Source organism: Peromyscus maniculatus, chromosome 5 (genome assembly GCF_049852395.1).
Source record: "Peromyscus maniculatus bairdii isolate BWxNUB_F1_BW_parent chromosome 5, HU_Pman_BW_mat_3.1, whole genome shotgun sequence".
NCBI classification, from domain to species: Eukaryota; Metazoa; Chordata; class Mammalia; order Rodentia; family Cricetidae; genus Peromyscus; species Peromyscus maniculatus.
The window spans coordinates 52,334,475-52,351,308 of NC_134856.1; the positions used below are offsets into that span (position 1 = coordinate 52,334,475).

The window sequence follows — 16,834 nt, forward strand, 5'->3', positions numbered from 1 at the left end:
GATCTGCCTGTCTCTGCCTCACAAGAGCTGGTCTAAAGGCATGTGCTACTACACCCAGCAGGACCTGAATTTGATCTCCCGAGGCTCACATAGAAAAGCTGGGCTCTGGTAATATGCCTGTAATCCATGGCTAGGGAGACCGAGACAGAACCTGGGACTCACTGGCTAGACGGTTGAGCTGAAGGGGTGAGGCGGGGGCCAGTGAGGGACCCTATTTCAAAAGAAGAAGATAAAGAGCTCAAAAAGAACAATATCCTAGGCTAAAATTTATCTGTTCTTGTACACACTGGGAGTCAGGGGACGGAGCTGGGCTGCTATGGTGGTAACATACCCAGCCTGTGTTCTGTGGGCTGTCTTGTGGCCTATGTAATACAGAGAGGATCATTGTGCATGTTGGTAGGTACTCTTGTGGCTGGTAGTGAGACTATCCACACTTACTCTGCTCCCAAATCCATGGAAAACTTTGCCTCACATGCTACAAGGTTATAAAATAGCAGTCAATGTCATAAAAAAAAAAAAATCCCATGAAGCAAATGACAATTAGTAGAGCTATTCCAGGCAGGCTGTGACAGCACCACGAATGGACATGAGCAGAGAGAGGGAATCACAGCTTTTGGAGTCAGCCCTAGGTTTGGATGCTGCCTAATCAGTCACAAACCAGCTTTGTGGCTGTGGACGGTGACTGCAACTTCTTTGCCTCAATCAGTATTTCTCCAAGTTGCTTTGAAGCAGATGTATAAAAAGCCTGGACATAGGCTGAACACCAAATAAATGTTAATTCCCTTCTTTTCAAAAGTAAGCTGTCAGTTTAATAAGCTTTGAGATTGTTTACCGCCGGGGCTTGTGTTCGTCAATTAAGACTGCATAGACTCAACTGGCCCCGGGCCTGTGGACTCAGACTGACTGTCAGCCTCCTGTGCCAGAGTTGGGGGAAAAGGACAGATGGCCAAAGCTCAGGCCAGCACTTCAGACTCCTGTCTCTTAAAGAGAATCCACCTCTTGAGAAGAGGGCTTTATGCAAACAGTTCCATGTGAGGCCTCAGGTCTGGGCTCTCACTAACCAAGCACATCCGATGTGCCCCTGTGCTTGGGAACCTGTCGAGACCAACATGGAGAGGCATACATGCAGGGAGATTCTGTGCTGTGTAAGTGTTAACTGTGAGAGGCCAAAGCAGAAGCACCCTGGCTGGTCTGTAAGAATTGAAGGATAGTCCTGGGGTCAGTGCTGGGAAGGATGGGAATGGGCAGGAAACTGGGAAGAGGTCAGAGCAGACAGTGCAGTCACAATGGCTAACCCCACAGTGCCCTTTCCAGAGGCCCTGGTGAGAGTGGCAGAGCCAGCCTCAGGAAGTGGTGACAGGGATGGAGATAGGGACGAATTCAGAAGCAGTGTGGCCAAAAACCTGATGGGGTGCTGAGGACAGAAGTTTCGCTGGAGGGTGGCTCTTGAATATCTGCCTTGGACCCTGGCTGAGGCCACCTCTTGGCCACAACCACACATGGCTCAAGATGATGAACCTCTGTTATGAGGGTCTCAGGATCCTGCCTGCTAAGACTGGATTAAATGGCTTTACACACAAAACACTCATACCGTTTCTAAAATAGCCTAGAAGAAATACACCCTTTAAAATAGAAGTAAGATTTGGGTGATCACCAATCACTCATGCCTGTAATCCCTCTCAGGAGGATGCTTGAGCTTGAGGCCAGTCTGAGCTACACAATGAGTTCCAGGCTAGCCTGAGCTACATAGTGAGTTCCAGGCCAGTCTGAGCTACATAGTGAGTTCTAGGCCAGCCTGAGCTATATAGTGAGTTCCAGGCCAGCCTGTAGTGCAGAGTAAAACTTTGTCAAAAATAATAATAATAATAATCAAGCTTTGGGTGAAAATCCAGAGCCATCCTCCTATCAGAGACCTCCATGTGTCACACTGGAGTCTTCAGAGCACTCTGTGATGTTATAGGAAGCCCTTGCCAATCACAGATGCTGAGGTCTAGAAGGGACAGGCCCTGCTCAGAGTCTGGGTCCCACTCACCTGAACGTTGAGTAGCAGGTCACCTGCTCCCATGTGCAGGGCTCTCTTCTCTTCTCTGTAGGGTTGTGCCTCAGTTCTACCATAGCCATCAAAGCCAGTGATGTACAGGCTCCACTTTCCAGGGAGCATGTGGTACCCACATGCCATGGAGCTGGGTGCCATGGGTATTGGGGTTCACAGAGGTTTCCTAGTGAGATTTGAGCTTGCTTTACACAGCAGGGCTGCATAAGGGGATGGATTGATCACATGTGTGGTTATCAGGTGTTTGGAAGGGTCTGTACTTGGCTGTGCTAGGGGGAGGTAGAAGAGACAGAAGAGGCCAGCGGATTTTAACCCAGGCCCTCCAGAGACTATCCTGTGTTTCTATCTGTCTCTCTCCATCCATATTTCTATCTAAATATTTCTCACTTCTCCCTGCTCAAGAGTATTCTGGGTGGAAAGTGGGGGCACATGGGAAATCAATTTTCAGCAAGTTCCTCAAAGTATGAAGGCTTCAGTGCAGTTGCAGGGATGTGACATGGGCACACATTGGTAGAAGATCTTGTCTTCATTACCCCTTCGATATTTAGTTAATTTTCGGCCATTGCTTATTCAGAAATCTTTTAGTGATGTTCAGGTTTTCAGGAGTTATGAGACCCTGGGTTTTAGGAGTTATAAGACTACATTTTCATGAGTCTCAGGAGTTAAACCAGTGTGGGGTCTCTCCACGGTTTAGGAAGCTGGGGTGTGTGTCCACTTTACCATCCTGGGGCAAGTTAACCACTGAGAGCACTGCTCAAATCTGAGGAGCTGGACTAGAAACAGGCCATGAAATGCTGCTGCTGGTATCATTTCCCGTGAGCAGCCAATTTGTGGCTTCCCACCGTTGGCCATCTGTCCATTCTTCTCCCCGTGGGCTCTGCCATGCAGCTCTCCACTTCAAACATGATGGGTGGGGGCGGGGGCTCTTCCTTCCCTCTGAGTGTACCTATCTTGCTTTGTTTCTGAGCCTTGAACACAACCACTAGAATCCATCCTGTGATTCACAGGAAACACATGGTTTCAGATTTTCAAAGGGAGGGTTTGTGTGTGTGAGGCATCTCACTCTGGAGGGGAGAAGGAAGGCAATAGCATCCCTCAGCATTGATTTCCTGACACTGACAGCCCCTCTGGAGTGTGACAGCAGCGTCCTTCAGAAAGGCTGTATTTGCTTGCTGTGATCTGGCCCTAACATGAGAACAGCAAGTGAAACTCACAAGGATGTCAGATTTTGTGTGGGAGTGTGCTCATGAGTGTGTCCCACACATATGTACAGGTACATGTGGTGGCCGAAGGTCAATTCTGGGTGTCTTCTTCAATCACTCTATCAATTTTCTGAGACAGGGTGTGATAATTGGTCTTAATTGTCAACTTGACACAACTTAGAATTACCTGGGAAGAGAGGCTTGATGAGGAATTATCTAAATCAGGTTGGCTTGTGGACATATCTATGGATAATTGTGTTGATTATAGTAATTAATGTGGGAAGAACCCACATACACACCATGGGTGGCACCATTCCCTAGAAAAGGGGATCCTGGACTGTAAAAAAGAAAGAAGGTGACTTAAACACTAGCATGCACGCATCGATTCATAGCTCCCTGTTCCTGAGTGTGTGCATGCTGTGGTCAGCTCCCTCAAGTGCCTATACCTGTGGCTTCCCAGGTATAATGGATAGAAACCTAGACTGAAAGCTAAAATTAACTCTTTCTCCCCTAAGTTGGTCATTTTGGGGTGGCTGTTTCATCACAGCAACAGGAAACTAAGACACAGAGTCTCAGTGAAGCTGGTGTTTTGGCTACACTGACAGGCCAGCAAACCCAGGGATCTTCCTGTCTTTGCCTCCTCCTTGCTGGGATTATGGGCACATGGTGCTGTTCCCTGACTGATGTGGTTCTGGGGATCTGGATTCAGGTGCCTCTGTTGCTAACTGAGCCATGTCTCCCAGCCCCGACTTTAAAACAGTGTTTCTTCTCTATTGTATCTCATTTGACTGCAATGCTAGGAGGCTTTGTTTGTCCTTTTGAATTTTTCTTAATTAAGGTGTTTTCTGCCCAAGAAATCAAATGTGTGTGGGAGCATGTGTGCAAGTGTGGGTGCATGTTTTTGCCTGTGTGTGTGTGTGTGTGTGTGTGTGTGTGTGTGTGTGTGTGTGTGTTGACACAGAGGATTTGATACTGCTGAAGAAAAACAGAAAAAAAAAAAACCCAATCCCTTTACCCATGTAGACTGGGTTTCATCTGATGTCCACATTTGCACACCACATAGGTATGATCATAATGTTTATCTTGTCAGCTTCACTGAGTGGAGAGAGGACTCAAATTAGGAAACCAAGGAATTGAAAACCTTGGTAAAGGGACTCTGTGCTGTGGTCTCCACTGACCAGAGTGCATGGTCATCCCCTTTGAAGGGATGAACAGTTGTATTTAAAAAAAAAAAAAAAAAAAAAAAAAAAAAAAAAAAAAACTACTGCTATTGCTGAAATAAACCAAGGCCCAGATAAGCACAGCTAATGGAACTTGTGGCAATAGCAATGCCCTGGGAATGCCATGGTATGCTCTGCTTCCAGACCAGCCACACTGCTGAATTCCATGCTGCCTTCTTGGCTGAGATCTGGAAGGACTTTCCCTTAGAAGCTCTTCCTGGATCTGTGAAGTCCCTGGCTGTTTAAGGGTGGGCAGGAATCCTGAGGTCCCAGCAGGGCCCTGCACACACCAGCCCTCTTACCTGAGGGATGCCTCTAGACGCATATTGATCTGAGTGTCTCCTCAGCATGACTGCAAACGCTGTGGGTTCCCTCAGTTCACAATGCTTCATCTATTGTTTCTATTAGCGTAATGTTCCTTTTAAGGATAATAATCTTGGAAAAACAAAAGGTGTAAGCACATTCTCCCAACCATGGTGAATTGCAGTAGTGTGTGTGTGTGTGTGTGTGTGTATGTGTGTGTGTGTGTGTGTTTAAATTTCTTTGCAGATTTGATGATTTAATTGTGAATTTTCCAAGGGGAGATGCAACACATGATGTTCTTTGCCTTTTATTGTAAACTATTTAGTTTCTATTCTCATCCTGGTGACAACCCATGAAAACTAGAGTTTGAATATCACCAAAGGCTCATAAAATGATTGATAAAACATACTCTCCCTGGGGAACCTTGTTTTGATTTTTAAAATAATGGTTTCTTTCTCTCTCTCTCAATCTCTTTGCTCATACAGCTGTTTGTGGAGACCACGGACGTCAGTGGCAAAACTCTGGAGGGGCCGGTGCCCTTGGAAGTCATCGTGATTGATCAGAACGACAATAGACCCATCTTTCGGGAAGGCCCTTACATTGGCCACGTCATGGAAGGGTCACCCACAGGTAAGTCACACTAGCTGCCCACCAGCATGGCGGCCCTGAAAGTGGCGCGTGGTCATCTTTGTGGATTCTGACTGGTTGATGTGAAATAACATTAACGTTTCTCTGGATTCTAGCAAGGGCTGGGAGCATGAGACTTAGAGCACAATTGGGGGACTGCAAACTATGAAAATGTATTCCCTTGTCTGCAGGGGTGATGCTCCATCCAGGACTCTGATGCCTGCTTAGTTCTGGGCACTGTGTGAATATTTCACTCACAATGCAAGGGCTGAAGGCATAACTGTGCGCCCCGTGGAGTTTTGATGAGAATGACTGTCCTCCACATAAATTGCTCTGTGAATTCTTTTCATAATTGCCTTTCAAGAAGAACAATGTTGGGGTGACAGCCTGGACCTTTTTCCTTTTCCTTAGAAGATTCTTGGAGAGACACCTTTTGTCTTCAGTCAAAGGGCTGAAGGCAGGACATTCCTCTCTCTCTTTGGAAATACATGCAGCTACTGTTATGAAAATGACTCTAGGATACCTCGGGACCTTGCTGTCTTTCACCATGTTTAGCTTCTCTAGTTAAGACTTAAAATTTAGGGCTGGAGAGATGGCTCAGCCATTAAAGGCTAGGCTCACAACCAAAAATATAAGACTTAAAATTTAGAGCCCCCCTTTTTTAGGGGCCTAGAACATTCTAATTAAAGTATCCAGTGTCCAGCAGAAAAAGTCACTCGTGAGCATAAGGCTGTGAAAGTCAAGAACAAAATAGAAAGCAATTCCTGTTAGAGGCAACTTTGATTTTAAGCTTTAAGATCCATTTGGGTGAAAAAGCCCCATATTAAGGGTGTCCCTGTTACTGGTTCTGAGGCTTTGACTAAACAATGAGCAACACAGTCATTCAGCAAGCCATAGAGGAGACAGGGGCCAGCTTGGGCTGCTTCTCTCCCTTTGTTGAATTGATGGGATGTATCAATGACATGTAGATACTGGAGACTTTGGAAATGTTGCTATGGTAACCTCCCCAGACTACCAGGTGAATAATCATATGCAAGATGCCTCAAACCTCCCTTTAGCTTCACAAGCTTGGTCTCTGTGCTCTCCATCACTTCCCCCAAAAGGGCAGGAGCAGACATCTCCCTCCCAGATTTGAATGTGCTCTTATATAAATGATGGCACATTTGCTGTCTGTTCCCCAAGGATGTTATGGGGAGAGATAGAGGGAGAGGAAGGGTAACAGGCCTGGGGAGGTGTAGCCTGTGCAGGTGAAGGTAAGTCAGACCACTTCAGGGCAGATCAGCCTCATGGCACCTCTCCAGGGTTTCCTTTTGATGGAGAGGGGACTTCTGATGAGAGAGACCCTGAACTTTGATTGTGATGTTTACAGAAATCTACTTAAAGGAGCTGAGGGACAGAACAGGTCAGCAAGATGGATGGAAAAAGCTATTAAAGAGTGTAGAGTGTGAGCAGAGCAAAGAATGATTCCTTCTTCCTGTGTGTGGTCCCCAGCCCCTGAGTGTGAGCAGCTGGAATGTGGATGAGCTGAACAAAACGTGATCCCAGCATTGAAGTCCATGGTGCCTTGGGGTGGGGGTGGGGGGCTGTAAGCATGCCCCAGTCTCTGTGTATATGATGAGATGAGGGCCAATTTTCCTCCCACAGCCATGTCCTTCTGCAAAGTTTAGGAGCATTTCAGGTGCTATTGCTTTATATACTTGTCATATTTTCAAGGAAAAATTGAATCCTTTATGCACGTTGAATTTCTTAATGCACAAAACTATTCGGTTAGGGGCAGACACATCTCCAGGAAACATAAAAGCCAGCTCACACTTCTCTTTGTGACTGATATTATCCCATAAAATACGTAAGATTTGGACAGCTGTGTGGAATGGATGCAGAATGGTCCTGGTCATTGTCTTCTTTTTTTTTTTCAGCTGCCTCTAGGTTTAACTCTAGAGCAGTCATGGAAGGAACTGGTCAGATTTGGTGTCAAGAAGGTAGATACAAGGCAGTAGGGGAGACATTTTTAGTGCACAACTGCCTAGACTCCATTTGCACCCTGTAAAAATTTACAGGGAGGTCAGTCTCAGGGCTTTGAAATGGTGGATGGTCTTCCACCCTCCTCTAACCCTCTTCCCCAACTGAGGCCCTTTTCAAATTATACCATGCATTCTGTGTTTCCTGACTGCTTACACAAGTGATTGCCTCTCCTGTGTTTACCATTCCCTGATCCTTTGCTGGGTCTTTCTCACTTTCCACCTAATTTTTTTGAGGCAGAGTCTCTCACTGAGCCTGGAGATGGCAGTTTCTGCTATGCTAGTTGGTTACCAAGTCCTGGGATCCCTCTGTCAATACTTACTCAATACTGGGATTACAGATAGACATTACCATACCCAGATTTTCACATGCGTGCTGGGGATAGAAGTCAGGTCTTCACACTATGTGTCAAGCGCTTTACTAATGGAGCCATTGCCCTAGTCCCTGTTCATGTATTTTCAGTTGTCCCATAAACATGACTATATAAACAGCCACTGGACTCTCCCATCATTGGACTGAGTCCTCATTGTGTGCTGGGAGATTTAGGTACAATACACTCTCCCCCACTAACTATTTCCTACTCTGAGAGGTGGGTCAAGCAATCCTCATCTCAGAAATGATGAGAAAACCAAGATTCAGAAGAGTGTCCATGTCTTGAGTGATGAGCTGCAAGTGCCTTCTCATGTACCATTCTGGAGTTGGCTACCTTCTTTCCAAAGACCAGGAGAACAATAGGGAAATTGGGATGATGATGCCTTGTTTTGATGATAGGATGCTTTTCTTGTTTCACAACTGTTGTGACAAAACATCCTGACCAAAAGCAACCTAGGGGCTTGATCCATCTTCAAGTCCAGGTTATAGTCTAGTGTAGCAGAGAAGTCTTGGGTGCAGGAGCCTGTGACCATTGGCCACACCCACAGTCAAAAGCAGAAGGAAATGAAGGAATGAATGCTCTCGTAGTATCTCCTTGTGTCTCCACAGTGTCTCATAGTGTCCTTTTCTGTGCTCAGCTATCTAGCTTTCTTCTCCCTTACACAGTTTAGGACCCAACCCATGAAATAGTGTTCATCTTCTTAACTCAATAGCAATCAAGACAACCTCCCACAGACGTGTCTGGAGGCCAACCTGACCTAGATATTTCCTCAAACTGAGGCTCTCTTCTCAAGTGACACTAGGCTGTGACAAGTTGGCAAATAAAAACCAGGCATCACAGACAGTCACCCCTGCTCAGTCCTGGGGTCTACAAACAGCAGAATCTGCACTGGCTTCCTGCTCAGAGCCTCATCTGCGTGTGTGCGCAGTCTTCGTTCATTTTGGCACCTCATAGGAGCCTGGGATCCAGGAGACACCCAGCTTATGGGTCTGTTCTGCTCTGAGGGTAAAGCTAGACTCTAAGCAGGTCCAGATGGTGGTGGTGTGTGTGTGTGTGTGTGTGTGTGTGTGTGTGTGTGTGTGTGTGCAGTTCTGTCTGATGAACTGATACGTCTCCCGATGGAAAACGAACAGTCCCCCTGGCCAATAACTGGGCTCCCTGAATCCTTTTGATTTATTGTGAGCCTTCTGGGGAAGGCTCCGGGGGGGGGGGGAAATAGGGTGAGACCTCGAGACCCTTATTAGTAATCCCATCACTTTCTTCTAAGCCCATCTACCTAAGGCCAGTGGCATGGGGTGTGGCCTACAAAGCTTCACAGAGCCTAGTGTTCAAAGAGGTCTTTCTTGTTTACTGTCCTGTCACCAACATCCTAAGATTTTAATCATTGATGAACAAAGGGTACCACTGTCATTTTGCATCTAACTCCACATATTATTAAGCTGTTTCCAGATATAGCACTATATATACTATATGGCTCTATAGTATGGGGTTCAGTGCCTCCTGCTCAGTTTCTTAAACAAGGTGAGACTTCAGGCAAGTCACTGAACCTTCTAGAAGCCTCAACTGCCTTGTCTGTGAGACGGAGCAGGATGGAACAGTCGCTAGTTGAGAGCATGCACGAGGGGATTAAATGAGACGGCAGGTTGTATGCAGTGCTTAGACTGTGACAAATGCTCAGAAGATGCTGGTGTGCTCTTAACACTGAGATTATTCTTGATATGCTGACATTGCTCCCTTCAGCAAAGTTAAAGCAAAGAGACACAGTGTTGGTATGAAGGAGAATTCATCTCCCAGTGAGCCAGGCATCAGTGCCACATCCCTGTGTACCCAACTGCCATCAGTACCCATCCATCACAGAGGAAGGTCACCTGTATTTATTTGCAGGTACAGACAGGAGACTGCTCCCAGCTGTTCAGCACTAAACTCCAGGGTATTATTCTGGGGAACGACTCCTGATGAAGGTACATCAGCAGAGAATGATGGGGTTTTTTTTTTTTAGTTCTTTTCATAGTTGCAGGTGTTGATTTATGGGGCCTACATCCAGGCTGTGGCCTTTCCACCAGCTAGCCAGTTCCCAAGACCCACCAAGGTAGAAAAGAGGGCTAGGACCTCAGGATTCCCAGAGGACACCTGTGCCAGGGCCCTAAGAGCCCTGCTGACACCAATTCACACATCTTTTGTCCCTGCTGGCCTCCTGGGTGCCTTTGTAAAGGAGCTTTGTAAAGCCCCACCGGGGCTTCCCCTGGCATACTCTAAAGGAGGATCTAAAGGCAAGTGTGGAGCCTCAGGGGAGGGAAGGCCAGAAGAGGGAAGTCAGTTATGCAAGAGGCAGTAGAGAGGCTTAAGCCCCTGGGGAAGTGGTTTGAAAAGCAATTGACCCCCACTAAAATTATTCTAGTCAAGGAACCAGAGACCTGGGATGTCCACCATCCAACCTGCACATCTAAGGGCAATGAAAACTGTCTCCAGAGCAACTTTAGCTTCCAGAACTTTTGATCAGCTGTGCAGAAGGCAACCTGGGATGTAAGCTTTCAGGCAGCCTTCCAGGACACAGGAGCTCCTCATGGGGCTGGCCTTAGTTACCCTGAATGGAAGCTGGGAGAACACCACTCCCCCGCTGGGCCTTGAGAGGCATCACGGGACAAAAGTAACATAAGGACTAACGGCATCCAGTCCATGTACCATGTTGGTCACATTCAGCTTCCCTTCAAATGGGGACATGACCCACAGGTACACATCTGAGTCATGCGAAGGACCTGTGCCTAGGTGCTACACTCTCCACGCTGTAGAAGACAGGCCAGATCATCAGCCGACCTCCTTGACAACCCCATGACCCCCACATTACCTTGCTCCCTACTTCCTTCCCCTTCCCCTCCGATATTTCCCCCAAACATCCCGAATGGGCCAACATGCACTAAGCTCTGAGGGCACCGTAGGAAGGGGACAGACACTGTCCTTTGCCACTGGTGTTCACAGCCACATGAGAAAACAGCAATGGGAAAAAAACATGGACTGAAATCGTGGCTGGTTCTACACCAGAGCCAGCCAGCAGCAGCTGAAGCTCATTTTATACAGAGGGAGACCCCTCTGCGAAGAGCTGATGATCGCACAGGGCTATCTCCTGCTCATTTTCACCCCAGGTTTTTCCCGGTGTGGTCTGTCTAATGTCAAAAGAAATCTAACCAGGCCAGAAATGGGGACAACTAAACCCATTGACCTTTGGGGCAATTGTCCATCCTGAGAGGTCAACTTGATTTGGCAGCAAAGTGGCTTGAACTAAGTAAAGTTGGCTGTGATGCTCATGGTGGCTATTTGGTAACCAGCTCAGCATAAGGATGGCTATGATGTTGAGAATTGAAATTTTATTTCTAGCTTAGTATAAAAGGCCTATTTAGTCAGGATAGGCTGGCGGCAGTAAAGCCTCTTTTGTAGCGCCCTCTTCTCCTGGCAGTTTTTCCTCACTGGTAACTCAGACATTCAAATCATGTTCTCCTTCCTGATCTTCTGCCCCAGCCAATCTCACAGTTTCTAGAGTATTTGGCCATAGCCACCTTACAGTGTTTTCTTAAACATAAACTTTTAAAAAGAGAATTTTAGCCAAATGGTGGTGGCCCATGCCTTTAATCCCAGCACTCAGGAGGCAGAGACAGGCGGATCTCTGTGAGTTCGAGGCCAGCCTGGTCTACAGAGCGAGATTCAGGACAGGCTCCAAAGCAACACAGAGAAACCCTGTCTCGAACCATCTGAATCAGCTGACTTGTGGGTTCCCTCTGGGCATCTCTACTCAGTGAAAGGCAGGTACACGGGTCTACAGAAGTGAGACTCTACCTAGTCATAGGCAGTCACTGTCTGTAGTCCACCTTTGTCAATCAGCGAATGGTTCCATGGCAAGTGGCCAGTGTCTGGTATACTGTCGTCTAGCTAACCAGCCCCCTGTTGATCAAAGTCCTTGCTCCTCCTTGCACACATGGTAAGTTCTGCAGAGGAGCACTCATCTCCACCCACTTTTGTAGCAATTTATGTAGGGTAAGAGTCAGATTGGCGTGATGGAGAATAAGCCTTATTACATTTTGATCCGTGTTTAGGCACTTCTTGTAATCAGAGGGGTTTTAGTCTATATCTCAGCTAAGCTCAGGAATTAGGAGATAATCGCTTCTCTTTTCACGAATATACATACTGATGAGAATTTTCATTTATGCGTTTCCCTTGACTTTACTCAATGGCTGTAAGGTTTTGCTTCGGGGTCTTGATCTGCATTTGAACAAAGTGGGGGCTGTCTCAGTATGGCCTTCTCCCTGGGTTTTGTGGTGAAGGAAGCGGGGCACAGTTGCTGATGCTTGCCTGCCTCAAGTTATAGCCAGAGGCTTGGTAGAGGAGTGTATCCCAGGAAGAATGTCATTAGCATACCATTTGAGTACAGTTGGTCATAAAATAACGTTATCAAAGAGCTGTGTAATCCAATCAGAGACTACTTCCCAAAGGCAAAATTCCAGAAATAAATGGTATGAAAATGGTATTTGAACATGGTTAGCTCTTGACTCTTCTTGGTCATGCAAGAAATAGAATCTTGGGGCTGGGGAGATGGCTCAGGGGTTAAGAGTACTGGCAGTTCTTCCAGATGACTCAGAGGACCCAGGTTCAATTCCCAGCACCCACATAACAGCTCACAACTGTCTGTAATCTAATTCCAGGGGATCCAACACCCTCACACAGACACACGTGCAGGCAAAACACTACTGCACATAAAATAAAAATTAATAATAATTTGAAAAAGAAAGAAACAGAATCTCTCGGTGACTCTTAACTCTGTGTGTGTGAATGTCCTCAGACAATAGAAGTCTTTCACAGTCTCTTACATACTCAGCCCCTCTCTGGTGGGCATCATTGGATGTAAGAGAAGTCCACCTGTTGAATCACTAGAACATTCAGGATGCCAGAGGGTCTAGTGAGAGAAGAAGAATGATTGGACCCTCAGTCTTGTAGAAGGGTGCCCAATCAGTGCACACATCATCTTTAATATGCACAGCTTCAAACGCTATTCCTTCCATCCCACTTATAACCCTCTTACCAACTAAGTCTGCACATGGGGTTGGAGGTTTTAGGAGACAGGCATCCCTTTGCTTCCCGCATCCTCTCCTCCGGACCTTGTGGTCTTTGTTCCTAGGTCAGCCTGGATGCTGTCTCTCCTCTGCCAGTCATCCATTGTAGCTGAAGTTTTCCTGTGTCCCATCCAGTCTGCAGCCGCTCAGATTCAAATAAATATATAGAGACTTATATAAATTAAAACTGCTTGGCCATTAGCTCAGGCCTATTATTGACTAGTTCTTATATTTAAATTCAGCCCATTTCTGTTAATTTACATGTCACCATATGTTCCATGGTTTTATCTGTGTGCCATTATATGCTGCTCCCTGGGCAGTGGGCTGGCATCTCCTAATTCAGCCTTCCTCTTCCCAGAATTCTCCTTGTTTGCTTATCCTGGCTATACTTCCTGCCTGGCTATTGGCCAATCAGCATTTTATTAAACTAATCTACAAAAATATTATTCCATAACAATCCAAGTTCATGCTCCTCAGAGTGTCCTTAGTGTTCCAGGTGAACTGGAGAAGTGTGGCTCTAATATTCCTGTCAATGGTTTCCTTATTAAAGTAAATGTCCAGTAGCCCTCATCATTAAACTTCTAGGGTTATTTTGGACTCAAGCTCAAAACTTCTTTTCCACCACTCATCATCATTTGAAGGGGAGAAGGATTTGTGATAACAAGTATTTGAAGTAAAACCGAAATCAAACTCACTTGGTTAATAAAATAATAGAATACTGATTGGGTAAAGAAGCACCAATATTCTCTGGAGCATAGTAATCATTCTAAAATCACGTGAAGGAATGGATCTAACATAAACTTCCAGTGACTGTGACTACTGTAATGGCTGAATAAGTCTTTGAGTTGTTGTGGGGCAACATGGGTCTAGCTACTTTGTGATGGCTGAACAAGTCCTTGAGTTGTTGTGGGGCAAGGTGTGCCCACAGATGTCCCTGGAGTCTGTACTCAATGCTTGACCATCCACTCTGGACATCTAGGAGAATGACCGAGCATCAAATCCATTAGTGAGAACTTCAGAGAAACTTATTCCACAGCAGTTTCTACAGACATGGCCTTCGCAACTTTATATTGGTCAGCTGCTCTAAGCTAGGTCATGTTGAAGGGGTCAGAGACATAGAAAGGACCTAGACCATTAGGTCTCTGCTCTTAAGACATTCATGAGGCTGGGGAGATGAATGGGGAGATGGCTGGGGAAACGGATCCACCGGCAAAGTGCTTGCTTTGCATGCATAAGGACCTAAGTTTGATCCCTGGAACCTACTTTTTTTTTTAAGCCAATCAGTTGGGAAGATGACTCAGTGGTTAAGAGCACTGGCTGCCCTTATAGAGGATCTGGATTCAGTTCCTAGCATCCACTTGATGGTTCACAACCATCTGTAACTCCAGTTCAAGGTCTGTGGTCACTGCACACAGAGTACATGTACAAATATACATGCAGGCAAATATTGGTGCATGTAAAATTAAATGAGCCAGGTGGTGGTGGTGCCTTTAATTCCAGCACTCGGGAGGCAGAGGCAGGTGGATCTCTGTGAGTTCGAGGCCAGCCTGGTCTACAGAGTGAGTTCTAGTAAAGGCGCCAAAGTTACACAGAAGAACCCTGTCTCGAAAAACCAAGAAAAAAAAATTAAATAGGAACAACAACAACAACAAAAAAAAAAAAAACAGGCACAGTGATATACACTTACAATCCTGGCACTTAATAGATGGGCACAGGCAGATCCTTGGAACTTGCTGGGCCGACTACTTCCATAAAAGACCCTTGTCCTAGGAAAAGTGGATGGAACCTGTAGTTACCACTTTTTTTGTTGCTGCAGTGAGACACCATGGCCAAGGTAACTTAGGGAAGAAGGAGTCTACTGGTTCTCATGGTTCCACACGGAGGCATGCACCAACCAGCAGACGTGTCAGCAGGAGCAGGGCGCTAAGAACTCACGTTCTGAACCACAAGCACAAATCAGAGTGCCTAGTCATGGTGGGAGTCTTTTCATCTCTCCAAGCCCATCTCCACTCCTCCTCCAGCAAGGCTCCATCCCCTAACTCTGCCCAAACAGCGCCACTAACTGTGGTTTAAATATTCGAACATCTGAGCCTAGGAGGGACATTCTTATTCAAACCACCTGAGGAATAACACCCAAGCATGTCTGGCCTCCATATGCACAGACACCCACATGCATGTACACCTACACACACCACTGATGGTTTTCTGGAAAATAAACATTAACTAACAATTAAAAGAACAGAAAGGATGACATAAGGCCTACAGATGAAACAGAAAAAAAATTGATGTGATGCAGTGACAGTGAGGTTTGAGGAGGTGACATTGACCCTGAACATAGTAAGAGAAAGAGCCCATTGGGGAAGGATGTTCCAGGAAGAGCCCTCGAGGAATTACAAAGACCTGGGTGGTGGTTTTGTACCTATTTTGTGAAAGCCCCCAGAGACCACCAAGGAGCCGGTTTCCCATGCAAGCACATAAGGGTCCTTTTATTCAGGTTCAACCTGGGCCACCGCATGGCAGATGGAAGGAAATGTGGTGGCGGCCATGAGCCCAGGTGTAGAGAGTTTTTATAGGGAGAAACCACAAGTCGGGAATTGACAACTTGGGATTGGGTAGAAAGGATATGGCACAAGGTGATTTTCTGAAACTATTGGTCTAGACTTTGGACACAAAACCACATTTGAAACCATTGGGTTAGACTTTTGGCAAGAAACCACAACCTGCTGAACAGGATTATCTGGACTGCTCAGCAGGATTATCTAGATATCTTCAAGAGCCATAAACCGAAGACAAAATGTCTGCAGGAGCAAACGGCTCTGTATCTGTTCCAGTTGTCATGGCACATTCCTGAGGTCCTTCCTGGAACTGAGTACAGCAGGTGGTCTAAGATGGAGTCTGTATTGCCTTCACAGTGTCATAGTAAGAGAAGTGTCCGGAGAGTTCTAGGAGACAGACAAGGGCACAGTCACTATGAGCAGAAGTCAACAAATACAAACCAGATCTGTCTCATTGCTTGTTTTCTTTTAAATAAAGTTTTATGAGAACACAGACATGTTCACTGGACCCAGACTATACATCCTACAAAGACTAAAGTATGTACTAGCTGATCTTGCAAAAACAGTTTGCAGATCCTGGTTCAGGACTCCTTAAGTTGTGGTATGTTGTAGCTGTAGCAGGAAGCTCTTGGGTAGATTTAGAAGGAGACCGGTAAAGTCTGGTTTGACTGCTAAATACTAGCTTGCTCTTCTTGGTGGAGAGCTGTGATGTCAGGGAACCAAGAGCGATTTTAGAAGAGTCAGTTTTCTTCAGGGATGCTGCCCCTGGGCAGCTGCTCAAGCTCCAGGAGACAGTCCCACACCCACGGACGTACAGGCAGCACTAAGTGGGTTCAGTGGGCTTAAGGGAGGGGAAAAAGAGAGCATACGAAGAAGGGAGAAAAAAGTGGTGTGTTGGATATAGGAAGAATCGAGAGGGAAGGAATGGGGTTTGGATTTGGTTAAAACATGTGCATGCGTAAAATAAAAAAAAAATGAATAATGTTTTTAGTGGCCCAAGCATAAGAGGACTTCAGTCTGAAGTAAGGTGGTAAGGAAAGAGCCAAGAGGTCACACATGACTTCGGGGACGATCCCCTGACAAATTGGAGATTACTACATACTGCGACACTTTATGATGCTGGATTATTGTGCTGATGCCATCTTTATGGAATTACAGCAGTACTGTAAACCTTAATAGGTTTATAAATTTTCCCCAGGTGTGAGCTGGATTCTGCCTCCTGTTTTCTTTCTGAGCCAGAAGCTTAGGCCTGTGGACCCTGATGTTGTTTTTTTTTCCCCCTCCATCCTCAGGTTTTCAGGACTCAGCAGAGTCCCAGGCATACACTGTGGTGGCCACTGATAAATTCCATCCAAGGAACAAATGGTATTCTGAATCACTATA

General features: G+C 46.1%; 1 protein-coding gene across 2 annotated transcripts in view; it reads left to right on the top strand.

Annotated features, from left to right (window-relative positions):
• Cdh13 (cadherin 13) overlaps nt 1-16,834 on the top strand; it is a 1,016,171-nt gene that overhangs the window by 648,811 nt on the left and 350,526 nt on the right. For both annotated transcript variants that reach the window (XM_006986350.4, XM_076572196.1), the window contains exon 6: nt 5,264-5,408. In XM_006986350.4, the coding sequence (XP_006986412.1) occupies nt 5,264-5,408 (145 nt within the window). The remainder of the gene's footprint in view (nt 1-5,263; nt 5,409-16,834) is intronic.